Here is a 16,319-nt window from a genome sequence, read left to right on the forward strand (position 1 = left end):
ATGTAACTCAGCATCACTCCATCTCTTATTATCTCTGCTGTGGAAGTCTGGATACGTTTCACACTCCTTTATGACAGGCTGCAAGCAATATTTGAAGGGATGACTAAATAATCAGATTTTTTGTTTCTTTTAATTCTGCTCTGCTTATCTTCCGTCCCCTCTTATCTGTTGGGCTTCCATCTACAGAGGAGAAAGGTATATCAATGACCAATAACGACCCTTCAAATTTGTGCCTACATATGAATCCTTTACCATGTCTGTTAAGATAATTAATTCAGGTGTTCTCTCTTTTTCCAATCTTCATTGACACAGTCGAGGAAGGTATGTCTTGGCAGTCATTTTGTTTTGGATCATTGATGGATTAAAGGATTTCCTGTCATTGATAACACTTCCTGTTGTTGTTTTTTGGTCCTGCTCTGCTGCTCTGTGCCACCAGGAGAAACTCAAGGTGAGCGTCGCCTCTGGTTGATACCGTAATCTAGTTACGTAATGAACTAACCTCTGATTGTCTCAGTCTAAGATCAGCTCTTTATTCTCTTTTTGTTTCATGAACAGCTGAAGCAACTGAAGGTAACTTCAGATGTAGCTTTGAAAAATGTTAAGTTTTGAAAAAACAGCTCTTGATGAACCGTTTCAAAACTTCAAGATTTTTCAAAGGTAGTTGGGCCACTGAGACAGTCTTCTCTAATTTGAATTAAACACGATTGCTTTGTTTTCTTGTCAATTGCAGATGAGACAAAACCCAAACCAAAGTAAGTGTGATGGTGCACATGACCTGTGGACAGGAAGTACAGAAGTCACTGTTGCAGCCTAACTAGGATGTCTTTCTTTAAGGATGTTTGTGCCAAACATTGCTGCCCCCAAGATACCCGAGGGGGGGGACAAAGTCGACTTCGACGTGAGCGATCACTTCATATTACTCTTCATCTAAAATATCTAGAAGCTAAAGTAATGTTATGCAAAACACCAGTCACATCTGTGTGTGTGTGTGTCCAGGACATCCACAGGAAGCGTCAGGAGAAGGACACGGCGGAGCTGACGTCTCTGATCGAGGCTCACTTCATCCAGAGGAAGAAGGATGAGGGGGAGCTCATCGCCCTGGTTAACAGGATCGTACGTCCTCGTCCGTCTCCCCTCTCCCCTCACCTGTCCTCCTGGTCTCCCCTCTCCCCTCACCTGTCCTCCTGGTCTCTCCCCTCACCTGTCCTCCTGGTCTCCCCTCACCTGTCCTCCTGGTCTCTCCCCTCACCTGTCCTCCTGATCTCCCCTCTCCCCTCACCTGTCCTCCTGGTCTCTCCCCTCACCTGTCCTCCTGGTCTCTCCCCTCACCTGTCCTCCTGGTCTCCCCTCTCCCCTCACCTGTCCTCCTGGTCTCTCCCCTCACCTGTCCTCCTGGTCTCCCCTCACCTGTCCTCCTGGTCTCTCCCCTCACCTGTCCTCCTGGTCTCTCCCCTCACCTGTCCTCCTGGTCTCCCCTCACCTGCCCTCCTGCACCACCTGGACACCCACATGAGACTGACCGGCGAGTCTCAATAGCGTCATGTGACCTTCTTCCTGTGTGCGTGCGTGCAGGAGAAGCGACGCACGGAGAGAGCGGAGCAGCAGAGGATTCGTACCGAGCAGGAGAAGGAGAGGCAGGCTCGTCTGGCGGTGAGTCGGTCAGCCGTGCGACAGCTCTGAGGCCTGGTCGCTGTGTCTGACCTCTCGTGTTCCTCCCCCATCGTCTCACCCCTGCAGGAGGAGAAGGAGAGGAAGGAGATGGAGGAGCAGCGCAAGAAGCATGATGATGACGCCAAGAAGAAGAAGGCTCTCACCACCAAGACTCACCAATTTGGAGGAGTCCAGCAGAGGGTAACTATTCGCCCAGCACACACTCTCACACATTTGTTTAAGGGACTGCTTTTTGCTTGTCAGGCAGGCAGTCTTATTATATGGTGCACAACTGCCATCTAGTGGAAGTCTGAACTATTGTGTCTAATTTCTTTCTGCATTTCTCTCTGTAACTTTCTCTGTCTCACATTCACTCTTGTTTCCTTTCCTAATACAGCAAGAAGGTAAGAAGGGAGCCAAGAAACAGACAGAGAGAGAGAAGAAGAAGAAGATTCTGGCTGACAGGAGGAAGCCACTCAGCGTGGACCACCTCAGCGAGGACAAACTCAAGTATGCCCTGACCCCTGACCTCTCACCCCTGACCTCTCACCTCAACACCTTGTGTTGGATGACTTATACCCACATTGAACAGAGTTCATGTTTGAAGTTGGCTTAGTACTCTTTCAATGAACGAAAGCCGAAGTGGCCCACCAGCAAAATCACATGTCCTGACTGCTTGTCTGCTATTGGATGCTTGTCTGCAGGGAGAAGGCCAATGAGTTGTGGCAGTGGATGATGGAGCTGGAGGCCGAGAAGTTCGACCTCAGCGAGAAGCTGAAGAAACAGAAATATGACGTGAGTTGATCAGACATGAGACAGAAAGCAACATTATTCAATGTTTTAATTCATCATCCCCCTCGATGAAAAAGGCCTGATGATGATAACGCCATGGTAACTTTGGAGACACAATAAAAAACAAACAGCTACACACACACCAAACTCACAATACACAGCAGGAATTCTGACGGTGTTAATAAAAAGCCATGAGATTGACTCAGTGCTAAAGAGTTTCTCTGCGCTGGCCTGCATGTCTGAGACTGTCCTCTCTGAAACGTGCTATGACCTGCCTGCAGATGAACGTGTACCAGACTCGCATCAACGAGCAGCAGAAGTTGTGAGTAGACGCTGCCGAGGGTGTCACATGGTCCGGTTGTCCTGCCGCGTTGCCCTGTGTACCGTAGCGCTCGCTTGAGTGAGACGTTGCTTGTTTGTTTAAAGTCGGGGTCACGGTTACCTGCCACGCCACCTGGTCAGGTGGACTTAAGGTGAACAGGTTGGATGACAGGGAATGGGCTACGTAAGTTGAAAGGTTATTTGCTGGTGTAGACACAGAAGTACGGTCTATTCAGGAAAGTAGTAAACAACCCATCCAGGATCACAGCTGGACAACTGAACCAACCACAGGTGAAAGGCATGTGGGACGTGCTGTCTCTGATGACACATGCTACTGTAGCGGCAAGCGTACAAAGACTACCATGGTCAAGTGGACCTCAGTCAGACCTCAGGTGAAAGACTCCACAGGGGAAACACTCTGTAAGGCCAAGTGAGGATGATGGTTTAGGTGTGAGATGATGGTGTCCCAGATCTCTCTGGGGGGATCTCTTTCCAAGTGTGTGTGTGTGTGTATGTGCGTTCGTGCCCCGGTCTCAGCCAGCCTTCGCTATGTGTCCTCCACAGATTAATCAGCTCCTGGCCAGAGTTCAGGACCACCAGAGGTAAGATTCAGAGTCACACTGGTCACTTTCTCCTTTAAACCGCCTGGGGGAGGCAGGTCCCAAATTGAGATTCCCAACATCTGGTTTACGAGACCAACAAGTCTCACAAATACAATCAGGACATTTTAAACTGGGGGTTGCCCAGTGACAATTCAATCACTGGGCTCGTTTCCTTGCCACGGATCTAAGACCTGAGGGAACTAGGAATGGTATGGGTCCTATTGCCTACTGTGTATCTGCATCCCTTTCCCTCAGACCTTGAGTGGTGTGCAGAGGCTCAGTTGTTTTCCAGAACATTCTCTATCCTGCCCAGCTTCACCCCCAAGGCTTTTTAAGGTCACATGATCCCAGGTGGGGTAGACTCTCATCATGTAACCCAGCCTGTCATGTGACAGAGGAGAAAGCATTAGGATCTTGGTGCTGGATGATCCTAAGATGACCAGTCTGTTCTGTGGCTCCTTCTTTCATTCCTCTCATTCATCTAGAAACTTCCATGTAGTCATTCACCTTGACGTCCTCCAAATAGACCTCCCTTTATTCACACCTTCACTCCTTCATTCATCCTTCCATCTAGAAGCTAGTAGTTTGGTCAGATCGTGATCCTAACTAGCTGAGTTGAGTGTTTTGTGTTTTCTGGAGAACATTCATGGCAGGTAACAGTTTTCTTTTCATACTATTTATAGTCCAGGCTACCAGGAAAAAAAGCTTAAGTGTAATGATAATGGTGATAGTTTGCGAGCAGAGCAGAGCTTCAAGGTAAGACAGCTAACAATAGGACACGATCACCTGCTACTCATGTTAGTGCTCACTTATCCCCCTGTGGTGCGTGTGCAAAATTTGCCATCCCTCTCCACCAATCGCATGACTCTCCCGAGTATGGCTCTTTCTAATGCTATCCATTCTCCCTCACTTTCTGTTTACCCTTTCTCTTTATCTCTCCATTTTCTGTTGACTTTCTCTTTATCTCTCCGTTTTCTGTCATCCTTCTAAGTATTCCTCACACCAATTTCAAACATTTATCTATCTCTGATCCAACAAAGATACAAACGCGCCCTGATTTCTGGATTTTGTGTTGTTGAACAGTGCCAAAGGCAGAGGCAAAGGCAAGGCGGGCCGGCTGAGGTAAAGACAAACAGGAAGTGGGAAGCCTTCAGGAAGCCAGAGGACCCATATGGGCTTATTGTTGTTCTTGTTGTCACTGTACACGCTAGTGATGGAAATGTACAATTACAGTTTCTTGTACATGTAGATACAAACAATAAACAGAGATCATAGCTTTTGATTGTGATTTTCATTTATAACCTGTGTAAAGGAATATTGTATATATGAGCTAATGCCACACTAAATGTCCAAAATATTAAAATATGAGCATCTTGCACCTTGTATAGATGTTTCTCGTAACTCGTAAAAATATGAAATAAACTCTTACCTCTGCACTCTTAGAGATCATTATTATAGTGGATGATCCATGATAAATCAGAAACGTTGCATCTAAATCCTTCTATATGTTACTGCCTTGAAGGCAGTTTCCGCAAAGCGCCGGTGCATTTATAGATCGTCATGGATCAGAGATACTTGATGCCATCTCTGCTACTTAATAAACACCACAGGTGCCAAAACATCACTAAGCCATTTCATTTTGGGAAATAAAATCTTTTTTTAATGAAAAACAAACAGAGCACCACAGCGCACCATTTTACATATGAGCTGCACACATGTACAGTAAACACCAAAGATGAGGACATAATCACATTTAAATAGCATATTTATAAATAAAATGCAATGTGGGTTTACAGTATTTAAGTGTTCTCTATACATGAAGTGGGATAAACAGCGTATTAAATCAAGCCAAGTGAGTTCCGTAGTATTTCTACAGGGTGCATGGCTGGCGTTCTTTTAACGTAGGTCATAGAGAACAACCCATTCTTGAAGGAATGGAACTTAACTCAGACTAGTGGTTTCCCTGATGTATAACCCCCAAAACACAGTGACATTTACATGAAGGATCATTTTGTAAGAATGACACGGTTTAGCCTTAATGAACCCCTCCATGAAACTCTGGTCCTTAATTCCTAAATGTTCATACTACCTGAACCGCAATAGTGCACTTTAACAGAGGCAGCCTTCTGTCTCTCACAGACATATAGTATTTAGCTTTCCCATACACAATATCAACATCCTCCCATGACTCTTAACGCTAACAGCTTATATACTCTTGAATGTAACCGTAACAACAGTGCATTTGAACATTGGCAATTTGGAGTCCTTCAGACAAGATGAATAAACGTGGACCTCCTTCCAGGCATGATAAGAAGATGGCAAAGCAGGTCCTCACCACAGATGCGTCTCTCTGATCTCGGCAATCACCTGGCTGGCCTTCTGCAGTGCCTATGGACACAGAAGATGGCCTGGTCAGCCAGTACAAAGGCTATGCTACGCTACATGACAACAAATCCCATCACTCTACATCAACAATGTGCGGTAAATGGTGAATTCAAACAGGTTCGAAGTCTGAATACTGATTGGTCTAGGTGAGACGAGGGGGCGTTCCCATACCTGCAGCATATCTGCAGCCTCCTTTCGTCTCTGGGCCATGTCCTCCGACTCAGTCAGCAGGTCGTTGAGGAGGCCGGACTTGTAAAGTTGACCAACCAGCTCGCTCTGGAGGCTGTCCTTCACGTGGTTCACCAGGAAGTGCATCACTGCCTTAGGCACACTGGCGGACGGAGGATGGGGTGTAGGGATGAAAGGATGGAGGGAACAGAGAAGTATTATTATAATTGAGGTAGAAGATGAACTAAATGGTTTGGGGAGAAGAGGGGGATGGAGAAGAGATTACAAATATTTGTGAAAAGCAGGAAGTCACCTGTCTTGGATATTCTTGCGAACGATGAGGAAGTAGGACTTAATGAGGCGCTCGATGACCTCACAGTCCCGCTGCTCCCTTGACGACAGCTTCCTGGCAACAGGCACCGGCTGAGGAGTGGGGGAGGGAGAAGAGCTTCAACCAATGACTCAACAGAATCACTTCCTAGACCTTTGTACAACAGAATGCCTCCATCGTTGCTGTACCAGGAAAAACACGCTTACCACGTCCAGCAGGTTAACGGCTCCTTTCAAGGGGCTTCCTGGTCCGGAGGAAGGAGCCTCATCTCCCTTCTTCAGCATGCCTCTCCAGTTCCCCGTCCCCTCCCCTTCTCCTGGGGGGGCAGCTGATGATGCCTGGGGGGGGGGGGGGGGGGGCACAGAATGACAATCTCTAAAGCTAGCAAGACTGTTAGCACTGTTCGCCATCAGCAAGGTTGTGTCCTTTTTGAATCATCGCCAACACCACAGCCAGCCTGATTAGTGCCAAGCTGAACAACACAACAACCGACACCTCAACTTTCCCAGGAAGCAAGAGATGAGCTGAGTGTTAATACAGGATGTTGAAGAGCAATGGAGCACAACAGAGAAGAGCAGGGCTGGAGTGTAGAAGGTCAGACAAAGCCTCGACCTAATGTTGACTACAAGATGCATGACAGTCAGCTATCTTGAATGCTCGACATGTCTTCAAACAAAGCTGACACACACACACATACAATCTCCATCAGCATAATAATCACTACCAGACTGACACCCTGCACATCTATCTGAACACACTGTTTTTGTGCTATACTGTAGCATGACACTGATTAGAGCAAGGACCATGCCAACATCCATGCCCAAGCCCAGACACAGCCAGCCAGGGGTGGAGCCCACCTTGGCACCCTCTGCTTCCACAAGGCCAGGGGGGTCGACAGGGAGGGGGGACTGGCCTGGATGACCTTTAGCAGACTAGGAAGAGGAGAAGAGGAGGAAACCAGAGAGAGAGAGAACTGAGAGGAGGTGAAGAGCAGAGAGATTGGCAGGGACATTTACCAGGTGAGTGTGAAGATCTAGATGGATACAGGGATGAGAGGGGGAAATGCAGAACATCAAAGACTTGATCCTGGCTGTATTCTACCGGGCACATTAGTGGGTGCTACAGTGCAGTGTTTACCTTGTCCCTGGGAACTGACGTGGGCAACTCTCTCATCCTGTTCCTCCGGGCCTCCTGGTATCCATGAACATGACAGGTTGGAAAGACGCTTGGTGTCACAACCTTATTCAGGCTTTTTTTGTTGTTTTTATGTGTTGCGATGAATGAACAGAGAAGCAATCAAGTCACCTCTATGTTGTTGTTCATGACTCCACACGCGTCAGCAAAGTCCGGGTGCTTGGTGTTGATGTAAGCCAACTCTATGGCAACCAGGTTATGAACCTACAACAAGACAGCCACAGTCAGACAGAGTGACTGACAGTGAGACGGACGTACTGGATAGCCTGAATGCGGCTCATCTTCCTGCGCCAGGCCGGCCTCACCATCTCGTTGGTGATGGGAAGCCTCTTCCTCAGAAGTGACGTCACCACCTCCACGATGGCATCATGGAGCTTAGGGAACCGCAGAAGCTCCTGGAGATTACACACACACACACGCCAGGCAGTGAATAGTCAGGGGTTGTTTGTGTGTATATGTATGTTTGTGTATCTGTGTGTGTGTGTGTGTGTGTGTGTGTGTGTGTGTGTGTGTGTGTGTGTGTGTACCTGTGTGCTGTAGTTGCTGCAGTGCTGGATGATCCTCTGCATCTCCTCGTGGACCAGCTCCACGCAGCGCAGGCTGGGCTCCTCCAGCCTCTTCACCTGCTTCTTCACCAGCAGCTCGAACGACACCTCCGGCACGAACAGGGAGGGCCGGGGGCCCTGGGGGCGGAGAGGGAGACAGATTCATTCACCCTGTCTGAGCTGGTTTTCTGGGGGAGTTTCCCCGTAGCCAGTCGTCCCCCCTGTGCAGGACTGACCGTGGCGTTCCGGATGGCGGTCAGGATGTCCAGGGTGTTAAGGCCTCCCAGAGGGTCCACAGACTCCAGCGTCCGGCCAAACGTCTCGTGGAAGATATAACAGATCCTGGCTCCACCACACCTAAAGCCCAGAGAACAGCACCAGGTTTGACTCTACTATAGGATTGTGGTCATTCAGGTAGTGAACATGGCTATGAAATGAGTCTCAAGCTGCTACAATGGGCTTGCATCGTCATGTATGGTGGCAGGCCAACGGCGCCATCTAAAGGCTGGTGGTGGTCATAGCACTACTCACAGCTCGGCGGTCTCTATGTATTTGGCGGTGCCCTCGATGGTGTTGCAGTATTCGGCGGCAAACTTGGTGATGAGCTGGAGCAGTGTGGCACTCTGGTCCTCCACGGGTTCTCCGTAGCTGTTGAGCAGGGACTGGTACTGGGCTGCCAGCACGTTGATCCGGGTCTTCAGGTCTGGGAGGCAGTCCCGGATGTGGTGCATCAGTAACCTGGAGCAAGCATCACCCGGTTAGTTCACTTAGTCGGTCGGTCGGTCACATCATTGAATGAGTGTGTCTGTACGAGTCAGACCTGTTGAGGGTCCTGGCCAGGTACTTGGTTCCGTTCCTGTTGGCCAGAGATGGGTACTTCTTCTGCAGGAAGGCATGTTCATCTCGGATGGCATCAGCGACGGTTTTCTTGTTGTTTATGTCCAGCTGGCTCCTGGACACACGAGGACAAAGACAGAACGGAAAGGGATGGTTGACATGATGGTACAATATGTATGTGTGTGTGTGTGTGTGTAAGCGGGCCTTCATTTCGAGCCCTGGTTCTGAGGTCAGTACCGATTGACCACGCCAATGAGGCCCAGTTTGACAGGGATGACCCGGCCCATCAAAACATCCATGGCATCGGTCCCAGCATCCATCAGGTCCAGCTTAGTCACCACGGCCAGGGTTCTCCTGCCTAGACACACACACACACACACACACAGGAAGAACTTACACTTCAGGGAACATAGGTCTGGGCCACAGACACACTTATAATTCCGCAGTGTTGGTACCATCGAGGTCGACCTCGCGGGCCACCTTGAGTGCCTCTGAGGTGGCCATGTCTGTGTTGGCGGCGGTGACGGCCAGGATGATGGAGTTGGGGTTGGAGATGTGCTTCACGATTAGATCTTTGATCTGAAGCTCAATGTCATTGGGCTGGTCCCCCACTGGCACCTGGCGGAGGAGGACACAGAAGCACCAAGGATGAACCTCAGCAAGGTTCTCTTCAGCCCTTCTGACTTCCCTCCTCTCCTCTATCCTACTCCCTTCATCTCCCCTTCCTCTCTCTCTCTCCCTCCCTCCCTCATCTCCCCTAATCCTCAATCATCCAATCATATGGCAGATATTACAGCGTGCCTGTGTGATTTATGGTGGTGTTACCTTGGTGATACCTGGCAGGTCCACCAGAGTGAGGTTGACCACGTGAGGGGAGAAGATCTTCAAGTGGATGGGCTCATCGCTAATCCCCTGTAGGATACAGACGCAGACGCTGGATCTTTATCTCTCATTATTTTCATTATAGAGGGTGACAATTAATATGACCGGATTAGTCCCAATCCTGGATTGATGAGCCCCTTCAATTGGGATTAGACGGGTGTTCAGTTCTACAAATAGGTTTATTCAGGTTCTGAGCAACTAATACAGTTAACGCTATACTTCTCAGTCTGATCGTCTCACCTTGTTGTTCCCTGAGATTCTTTCCGTTTCGTTTTCAATCTCTTGCCGGATTTCATCAAAGTCTGTGTATATCTACAAAATGGAAACATATTTAGTTAGGAATGTTCTGGAAGACAAGCATGTTGTATAAAACATAAACATGTAATAAACCTGGAATAAATGTATGTTTTGATATCTTGACATTTGACAGTCATACCTTGTTTTTGGTGTGTAAGAATTTCCCCCATTCTTCACCCTCTGTGCCTGCAGATTACAGTGTGCTTCATCATCTTTACTGAACGTTCAGTTTAGACCGTTTCAGTGATAGGGGCTAACAGAGGCGTTACCAGATCCTGCTCCTCTAGCCTACTACTGTGACATTATTGTTGAGAGTCACAGTAACCAACAGCATGCATGCTACCAGCCTATAGAAGAGTATGTTATTAGGCTTTAAGTGGTCTGTCTATGTGTTCTCTGTGCTGCCTACCGTTCTCATCACTCTTTCTGACATCTCCGGGGTCGACGTGCACCAGCTGCAAGATCAGAGGCCGTCGGGTCACAACACCGGTCCCGCGTGGAAGCAGGTCGCGACCAACCAGGCTTTCCAGTACCGAACTCTTACCACTGCTCTGGAGACAGAATGGACAGTCACTCGATAAACAGTGCTGAACCGAGAACAGATGCAGCCTGATGTTACATAATTACGCTGAACTGACGTGAGCACTGTGTTATACGCTGCACCTGCCCTGCAAAACGTTAACATTCCTAATGAGCAAAATAAATAAATAAATTGAGTCAATAGCTCGACAAATGGATAATCAAAGCGCTACTTCCAGATGAGACTTTGCCAGAGCAGCAGTCTCTGAACAACGATGGCCACACTATCACTGGCGTGTTTTCAGATTGTTTTGAAAAATTGAAATGTCTTGGAATTAGACTGGACCGAGCAAGCCAAACAAATAGCCAAATGGCTAGATGGTCTCTATTCGTGTATGTAAGGAGATGTAGCAACACCGCAGATGTAAAATGTTTCGCCCCCTTATCGAGGTTTGCTTACCTGGGTGCCCACGACCGCGATCTGCGGCAGCTGAATGATGTCCGCTCCCACTGTGTTGAAGACATCTTGAAGCTTGTTTATGACGGGAATTAGAGCCTCCATGTTCAAGAAGACCAGAAAGCCTTTTTTCGCTAAATGTAATGATCTAAATCTATTTTATGTCCTCCTTATTGCAGGCACTGTCATACAAAGTCATTCAATGTCCCGAAGACACCATTGAAACAGCCCACTCTGAGTGCAGGCCGAAATTAAATGAGATACTGGGACTTGTAGTTTAAAAGATGCAAATTATTGTTACGACAATCGGAAAACGACTACATCTCGAAGGATCCACCCTACGCATGTCGTCATTTTTATGTTCGTCACGGGAATTGTAGTTTACTAACCTCCTATCGCAAGGAATGCACTCTGAGTCATGGATTGAGTAATAAATACTGGGATGCAATTCATATTTATAGCTTACAGTAAATATTTTATTTTCCAACATTTCTAATCACTCACCAGATTTTAACACACACACACTCACACACAAACACGCACACAACTTAGCAAAAGTGCAGGTATGTTTTACAAGACAGCAAGGTCTGAGGCAACATGAATTTAGCTATGACGCCAGTTGTCTATATTGCACATTATCAGAAGGCAGATCAGGCAACATTACAGAAACAAACAAACAGAGGTAACAGTCGATTATGGTGAACTGTGCTGAAACTGTTTTGTTTCATTGAGATGTTTTACGTTCTGGATTGTTACGAAGTTCTTGTGATTGTTCTATGTGAAGAATAGAGAAGTGTAAAGATGTCCTTTACATGGAATTCCTCTGAGTTGAATAATACAAAATTGGATTAATACAATCTTAAAGGGTTTGGCACTTGGTGCCCTGTTGGTAAAAATATTCACAATAGCCTACCATTCTCAAGTGAAAAATCCAATCACAAAGCTCAGAAACTCACGTCTCTGAAGAAACCTTATTACTTTGTGGTCTAAATATGGTAGGCTAAATCCTGAGAATGGAGGGTGAAGGCATCAATATGATAGTCTCTGACTGACTGATGTAAACAAAAACTATTCAAACCTAAGTCAGACGCAACATGCAACGACTTTCAAAATAAAAGATGAGTCCAGCTTGACAGGGTCAAACATGAGCATTATCGCTTCCAAGCCTCTTATTGTACCATGAAATCAAAGTCGTTTGTTTGTAGAGATAATAATCCTAACCACACATTCCCTCAAAAAGTGATAATTTAACATCAATTCAAAAACAAAACCAATCAGTTCTATCCTACTTCCTAAGTGAAAATAGGAATATTATGTTTGAAAATCTTTGTCCAGATACTTCCTCCCAGCAATGACACAAACGTGTAGGTCTTAAAGGGGATTGGACAGGAGCAGACTCAGCTAACCTCTGATAGGCTAGCTGATCTGTACCCATCTTACTTAAATATCCAATCCTTTCTAGAAAACACAGTAGGGCCTCTGCGTTTGGGCACACTGGGGGATGTATCTGGGCAGAGCGTGGGCTAGGCGTTGCCTCAAGAGCAGTCTGTGTATGTTGTCACCATGTTCCCTCTGCGCTGTGTCACTGTCCTGCAGTGATGCTTTGCTGAGCCCTGGAACCTGCTCTCAGTCCTTGCAGAGTGCCCGTTGAAGGAGAACATCTTCTCCAAGTCATCAAACATGTCATCAAACAGTCCTTCACCTCCAAAGCCACCCTGGAGTGGCCTCTTGTGTCTGCCCTGGGAGGCCTCCTGGTGGGCATGGAACTGACTCTCAAAGGGCCTCTTGTGGTGGGAGTGGTGGTGGTGGTGCTGCTGTTGCTGTTGTTGGCCGAACGAGTCAAAGTCTGCAAACATGTCGTCAAAGTTGAAGCTGAAGGGCTTGTGGTTGAAGTGCTGACTGCCCCCTCCCCCTCCTCCTCCTCCTGCTGCTCTCTCCCAATCAGATGGCCCGTGGCCAACTTGGTCATACTCCCTCCTCCTCTGATCATCTGATAGCGTCTCATATGCTGAATGAGAAACAGAGACACACCGTTAACTTTTCTATAGTTATGTGGACAAGTGAGCATATAGGTGTGTGAAGAACTTAATGTTTTGTCACCTAGAAACGACAGCCATACATTTACATTTAGTCATTTAGCAGACGCTCTTATCCAGAGCGACTTACAGTAAGTACAGGGACATTCCCCCCGAGGCAAGTAGGGTGAAGTGCCTTGCCCAAGGACACAACGTCAGTTGGCATGACCGGGAATCAAACTGGCAACCTTCGGATTACTAGCCCGATTCCCTCACCGTTCAGCCACCTGACTCCCCATAACCAAGTTTTGAACACTTGACTGCCTCTCAGGCTAGACTCACCTTCTGCTATTTCCCTAAACTTGGCCTCAGCCCCTGGGCTCTTGTTCCTGTCAGGGTGGTGTGTCATGGCCAGCCGGTGGAAGGCCTTCTTGATCTGGCGCTGGGATGCATCTCTGGGCACCCCCAGGATGTCGTAGTAGTCCCCCTTGGCCAGAATGAACTCTGTGATCATCAGGATGCACACTGCTAGCAGCAACACAGACTGGGTTGAGGCCATACTGGAGCTTCACCAGGTCTCCAGTGCAGAAGAGGGGGTCGAGTCTGTGTTACCAGTTGTTAGTTTCTAATGTCTGCAAATGACACAGTTGAGAGTGTGAATGAAGTGTGAAACACGTGGTGAACTAGAAGCTTTATGAAAGTGGTATTTTAACTTCTCCATTAATTTTGTGCATATTTGAGCATTTGTCCGTATCTCAGACTGAGAGTCAACCTAAGATATAATTGTATTCTCTGTATCGATAACAATTACCTGTTCCTTTTAAAGACGTGCACTCATGAGCACTCATGAGCTCAAAAGTTACGATGATTCAGCAAGCAAGATAGCTACAGTAGCAAGTTGGTTACAGTTACGGCATACTAGTACAGTAGGTTACTGTAAAATTTAAATTAAATACAACTGCATGTATCGGTCCATACCACTAGTAAGATACCAGCGTTAACATCTATAACATTTATAGAAACTAAATCAGGATATTGACTTACGCTACTTAAAGCAGAGGCGACAACACCCTCGGGCAAGTAACGTTACCTTCGAAAAGATTCCAGCTGATGATGTCGAACCGAAAAACTGTCAAACCTTAGCAGCTGCATGCCAAAGCAGTTCCACCACGAATCGCAACGCCATTGGTTCGTTTCTTCAGACAGTGACTCACATCCCTGTGATTGGATCGTGCCAGGAGCACGTGGAAGCTCTACGGCCATAGTCCACGGCGGAGCGCTCTGCTTCTGTAACCCTTTTTGGGTTGCCATGTTTTTTGCTTAACGAGCGAAAGATGATTTCTTGATAATAAGTGTCATAAAATAAAAACAAAGATTATAACTATTTACTGCATAAAAATTTATAATTATAATAAAAACCACAAATAGCATACTGTCCTTGGATATTATTTAGTTTCATTTCACAGAGACGGATATACAGGGATGATTAACACTTCTGGCAACCACGAGTACACACCAGGAAGTCGAGTGTTTTCCAAAATATTGAGTCTTTGTGTGTAAATGTAATGATCTTCAGGGCAAACATGCCGCGTTATTGTGCAGTAAAAGTTTGCAAAAGTCGCGGAGGGACTGCTTCTAAAGACAACAAGAGAATCAGCTTTTACCCGTGAGTATTAATTTTTTCAACACAATGCCATAGGACTAAATAAAGCAATGCATGTCTACAGCCTAGCTCCGTAGGCTATGGATTATTTGGTGGCAAAGTTGTTACATAATCAATTCCGTGGTAGGTTTCCTTTGCAGGATCAGGCCAGACTGCAGAGGTGGGTTGACAATATGAGGCGAGACGAATGGGCCCCCAGCCGTCACCAGTACCTCTGCAGTGCGCACTTCACTGAAGACTGCTTCGATGTCAGGTGGGGGATCCGATACCTCAAAAATACAGCAGTCCCCACCATCTTCCCTTCCAGCCAAGGCGTAAGTCAGTGCAAACTTAAATTAGGTATAATCTTATGTCAGTCAATATATTAAAATGTAGTTATACACTTGACCAAAGCCCATATGAAAGGCGGGGTTGGCACTTTAATAACCGTTTTGTTGTTATCTTGCGGTTGTTAGTAACACATCTTTTCTGCGTTAGGATGGGGAGGAAAGATCCCCTGGTAGGAAGACATCCAAGCCCAGGACCAGGTCTTGCAACTCTGAAATCCAGCCTGTCAGACCAGACCCCCTACCCAGTAAGAAACCAATCATCCTCAGAAGAAGAACTATACCAGCTGATTTGTCAAATGACAACCCCAGTACTCCCAACACTGTGGTCAACCAATCAGCTGTCCCCGCAACCTCAGAAAGAAGGCTGTCATCGTCCCTCAGCAGGGTTGCTTTTGATGAAGTGTTGCCCTCAGAGACCCAGACAGAGGTTTTTGGCTGTTCCAGCCAGCTACCTGGAGAATTCGAAGGGGCTCTGCCTTTGTCCTGCTCGGTTCTGTCAGTAGCTGTGGAGACCCAGCAGGCAGACTCCACCACCGCTGAAGTAACGGTACTCCGCTGTGAGTCCCTAGGCCCGGTCTCAGAGAGACAGACCCTTCCAGCTACCCTGGAGGGACAGATGTTTAGGATAGTCCCTGTGGAGCTGAAGGGGGAGGGTCAACCAGACGACCCCAGCTTCAGGGAGTGGGTGGTGCCAGACGAGGCTGAGCCTATGTGTGCATATGAGCACTCCTACTCCAGACAGGACACGGACAGAGAGCAGCTGTGGAGCCGGATTATGAGCCTGCACGCTAAGATCGTTGAGCTGGACAGACGAGAGGAGACCACCGTGGCCAAGATCCACTCTCTGGAGAGCGAGATTGCTCATCTGAAAAGGGACAGCGTGGTGTTTGATGAGAAACAGAGAGTCTTGGAGGATTATATTTCGTCTGTGTTGCTTTGAAGTCTTGTAATATATGTCGTTTTGTGGCTATTTAATTTAATGAAGTGTGTGTGTGTGTGTGTGTGTGTGTGTCAGTCATACATCTTCCACTTGGTGGCACTGTAGCTCTGAGAGCTAAAATATTGTGTAGTAGACAGTGAGTCTTGCATCCCCAACCATCTCCTCATGAGATATTATCAGGGGAGTCTTAATGTGGGATGTATGTTGTCTGTTCTCATCTCATTATTCTCATATCAAGCATTCCATTTTTGTGGGATATCGTGTATCGTCTCAGTTTAGTGATGTGCATCAGGAAGTTTGCAATTTGCGTCTTCTGTATAATGATACGAGTTTCTAATTTTATCTCTGAGAGGTTTGTGTCGTCAGTTATTTAAGAGTTCCATTATCCTTGT

General features: G+C 47.1%; 4 protein-coding genes across 7 annotated transcripts; 2 read left to right on the top strand and 2 right to left on the bottom strand.

Moving 5' to 3' along the window:
- The first annotated feature begins 427 nt into the window (after nt 1-427).
- LOC136960059 (troponin T, cardiac muscle-like) lies at nt 428-4,647 on the top strand. 3 transcript variants are annotated; one of them, XM_067254379.1, is made up of 11 exons: nt 428-448; nt 556-570; nt 731-752; nt 835-898; nt 997-1,113; nt 1,573-1,650; nt 1,738-1,851; nt 2,048-2,160; nt 2,355-2,445; nt 2,724-2,764; nt 4,449-4,647. In XM_067254379.1, exons 4-11 carry the CDS (start codon nt 836-838, stop codon nt 4,489-4,491), a joined length of 660 nt encoding a protein of 219 aa, XP_067110480.1. In that variant the 5' UTR covers nt 428-448; nt 556-570; nt 731-752; nt 835; the 3' UTR covers nt 4,492-4,647. The 3 variants fall into 3 exon arrangements, with proteins under 3 accessions (XP_067110480.1, XP_067110482.1, XP_067110481.1); XM_067254381.1 differs by lacking the exon at nt 2,724-2,764 and adding an exon at nt 3,328-3,365; XM_067254380.1 differs by lacking the exon at nt 556-570 and having other exon boundaries at nt 441-448.
- Nucleotides 4,648-5,059: 412 nt separating this feature from the next.
- Nucleotides 5,060-11,085, bottom strand: LOC136960060 (dynamin-1-like protein). 2 transcript variants are annotated; one of them, XM_067254382.1, is made up of 18 exons: nt 10,984-11,085; nt 10,414-10,555; nt 10,144-10,190; nt 9,948-10,019; nt 9,651-9,737; nt 9,281-9,443; nt 9,063-9,183; nt 8,809-8,940; nt 8,520-8,726; nt 8,225-8,345; nt 7,971-8,126; nt 7,749-7,838; nt 7,555-7,647; nt 7,387-7,440; nt 6,456-6,587; nt 6,232-6,341; nt 5,922-6,081; nt 5,060-5,753 (listed from the first exon to the last, which is right to left on the bottom strand). In XM_067254382.1, the coding sequence occupies exons 1-18, from the start codon at nt 11,083-11,085 to the stop codon at nt 5,697-5,699; spliced, it is 2,046 nt and encodes a 681-aa protein (XP_067110483.1). In that variant the 3' UTR covers nt 5,060-5,696. The 2 variants fall into 2 exon arrangements, with proteins under 2 accessions (XP_067110483.1, XP_067110484.1); XM_067254383.1 differs by lacking the exons at nt 5,060-5,753; nt 5,922-6,081; nt 6,232-6,341; nt 6,456-6,587 and adding an exon at nt 7,232-7,282.
- A 1,301-nt stretch (nt 11,086-12,386) lies between these two features.
- LOC136960061 (dnaJ homolog subfamily B member 9-like) lies at nt 12,387-13,627 on the bottom strand. Its single transcript, XM_067254385.1, has 2 exons — nt 13,338-13,627; nt 12,387-12,988 (listed from the first exon to the last, which is right to left on the bottom strand). Exons 1-2 carry the CDS (start codon nt 13,552-13,554, stop codon nt 12,516-12,518), a joined length of 690 nt encoding a protein of 229 aa, XP_067110486.1. The 5' UTR covers nt 13,555-13,627; the 3' UTR covers nt 12,387-12,515.
- Nucleotides 13,628-14,578: 951 nt separating this feature from the next.
- Nucleotides 14,579-16,062, top strand: LOC136960062 (THAP domain-containing protein 5-like). The gene is made up of 3 exons (XM_067254386.1): nt 14,579-14,661; nt 14,786-14,972; nt 15,136-16,062. Exons 1-3 carry the CDS (start codon nt 14,579-14,581, stop codon nt 15,925-15,927), a joined length of 1,062 nt encoding a protein of 353 aa, XP_067110487.1. The 3' UTR covers nt 15,928-16,062.
- The last annotated feature ends 257 nt before the right edge of the window (nt 16,063-16,319 follow it).

Source organism: Osmerus mordax, chromosome 17, assembly GCF_038355195.1.
Source record: "Osmerus mordax isolate fOsmMor3 chromosome 17, fOsmMor3.pri, whole genome shotgun sequence".
Lineage (NCBI taxonomy): Eukaryota > Metazoa > Chordata > Actinopteri > Osmeriformes > Osmeridae > Osmerus > Osmerus mordax.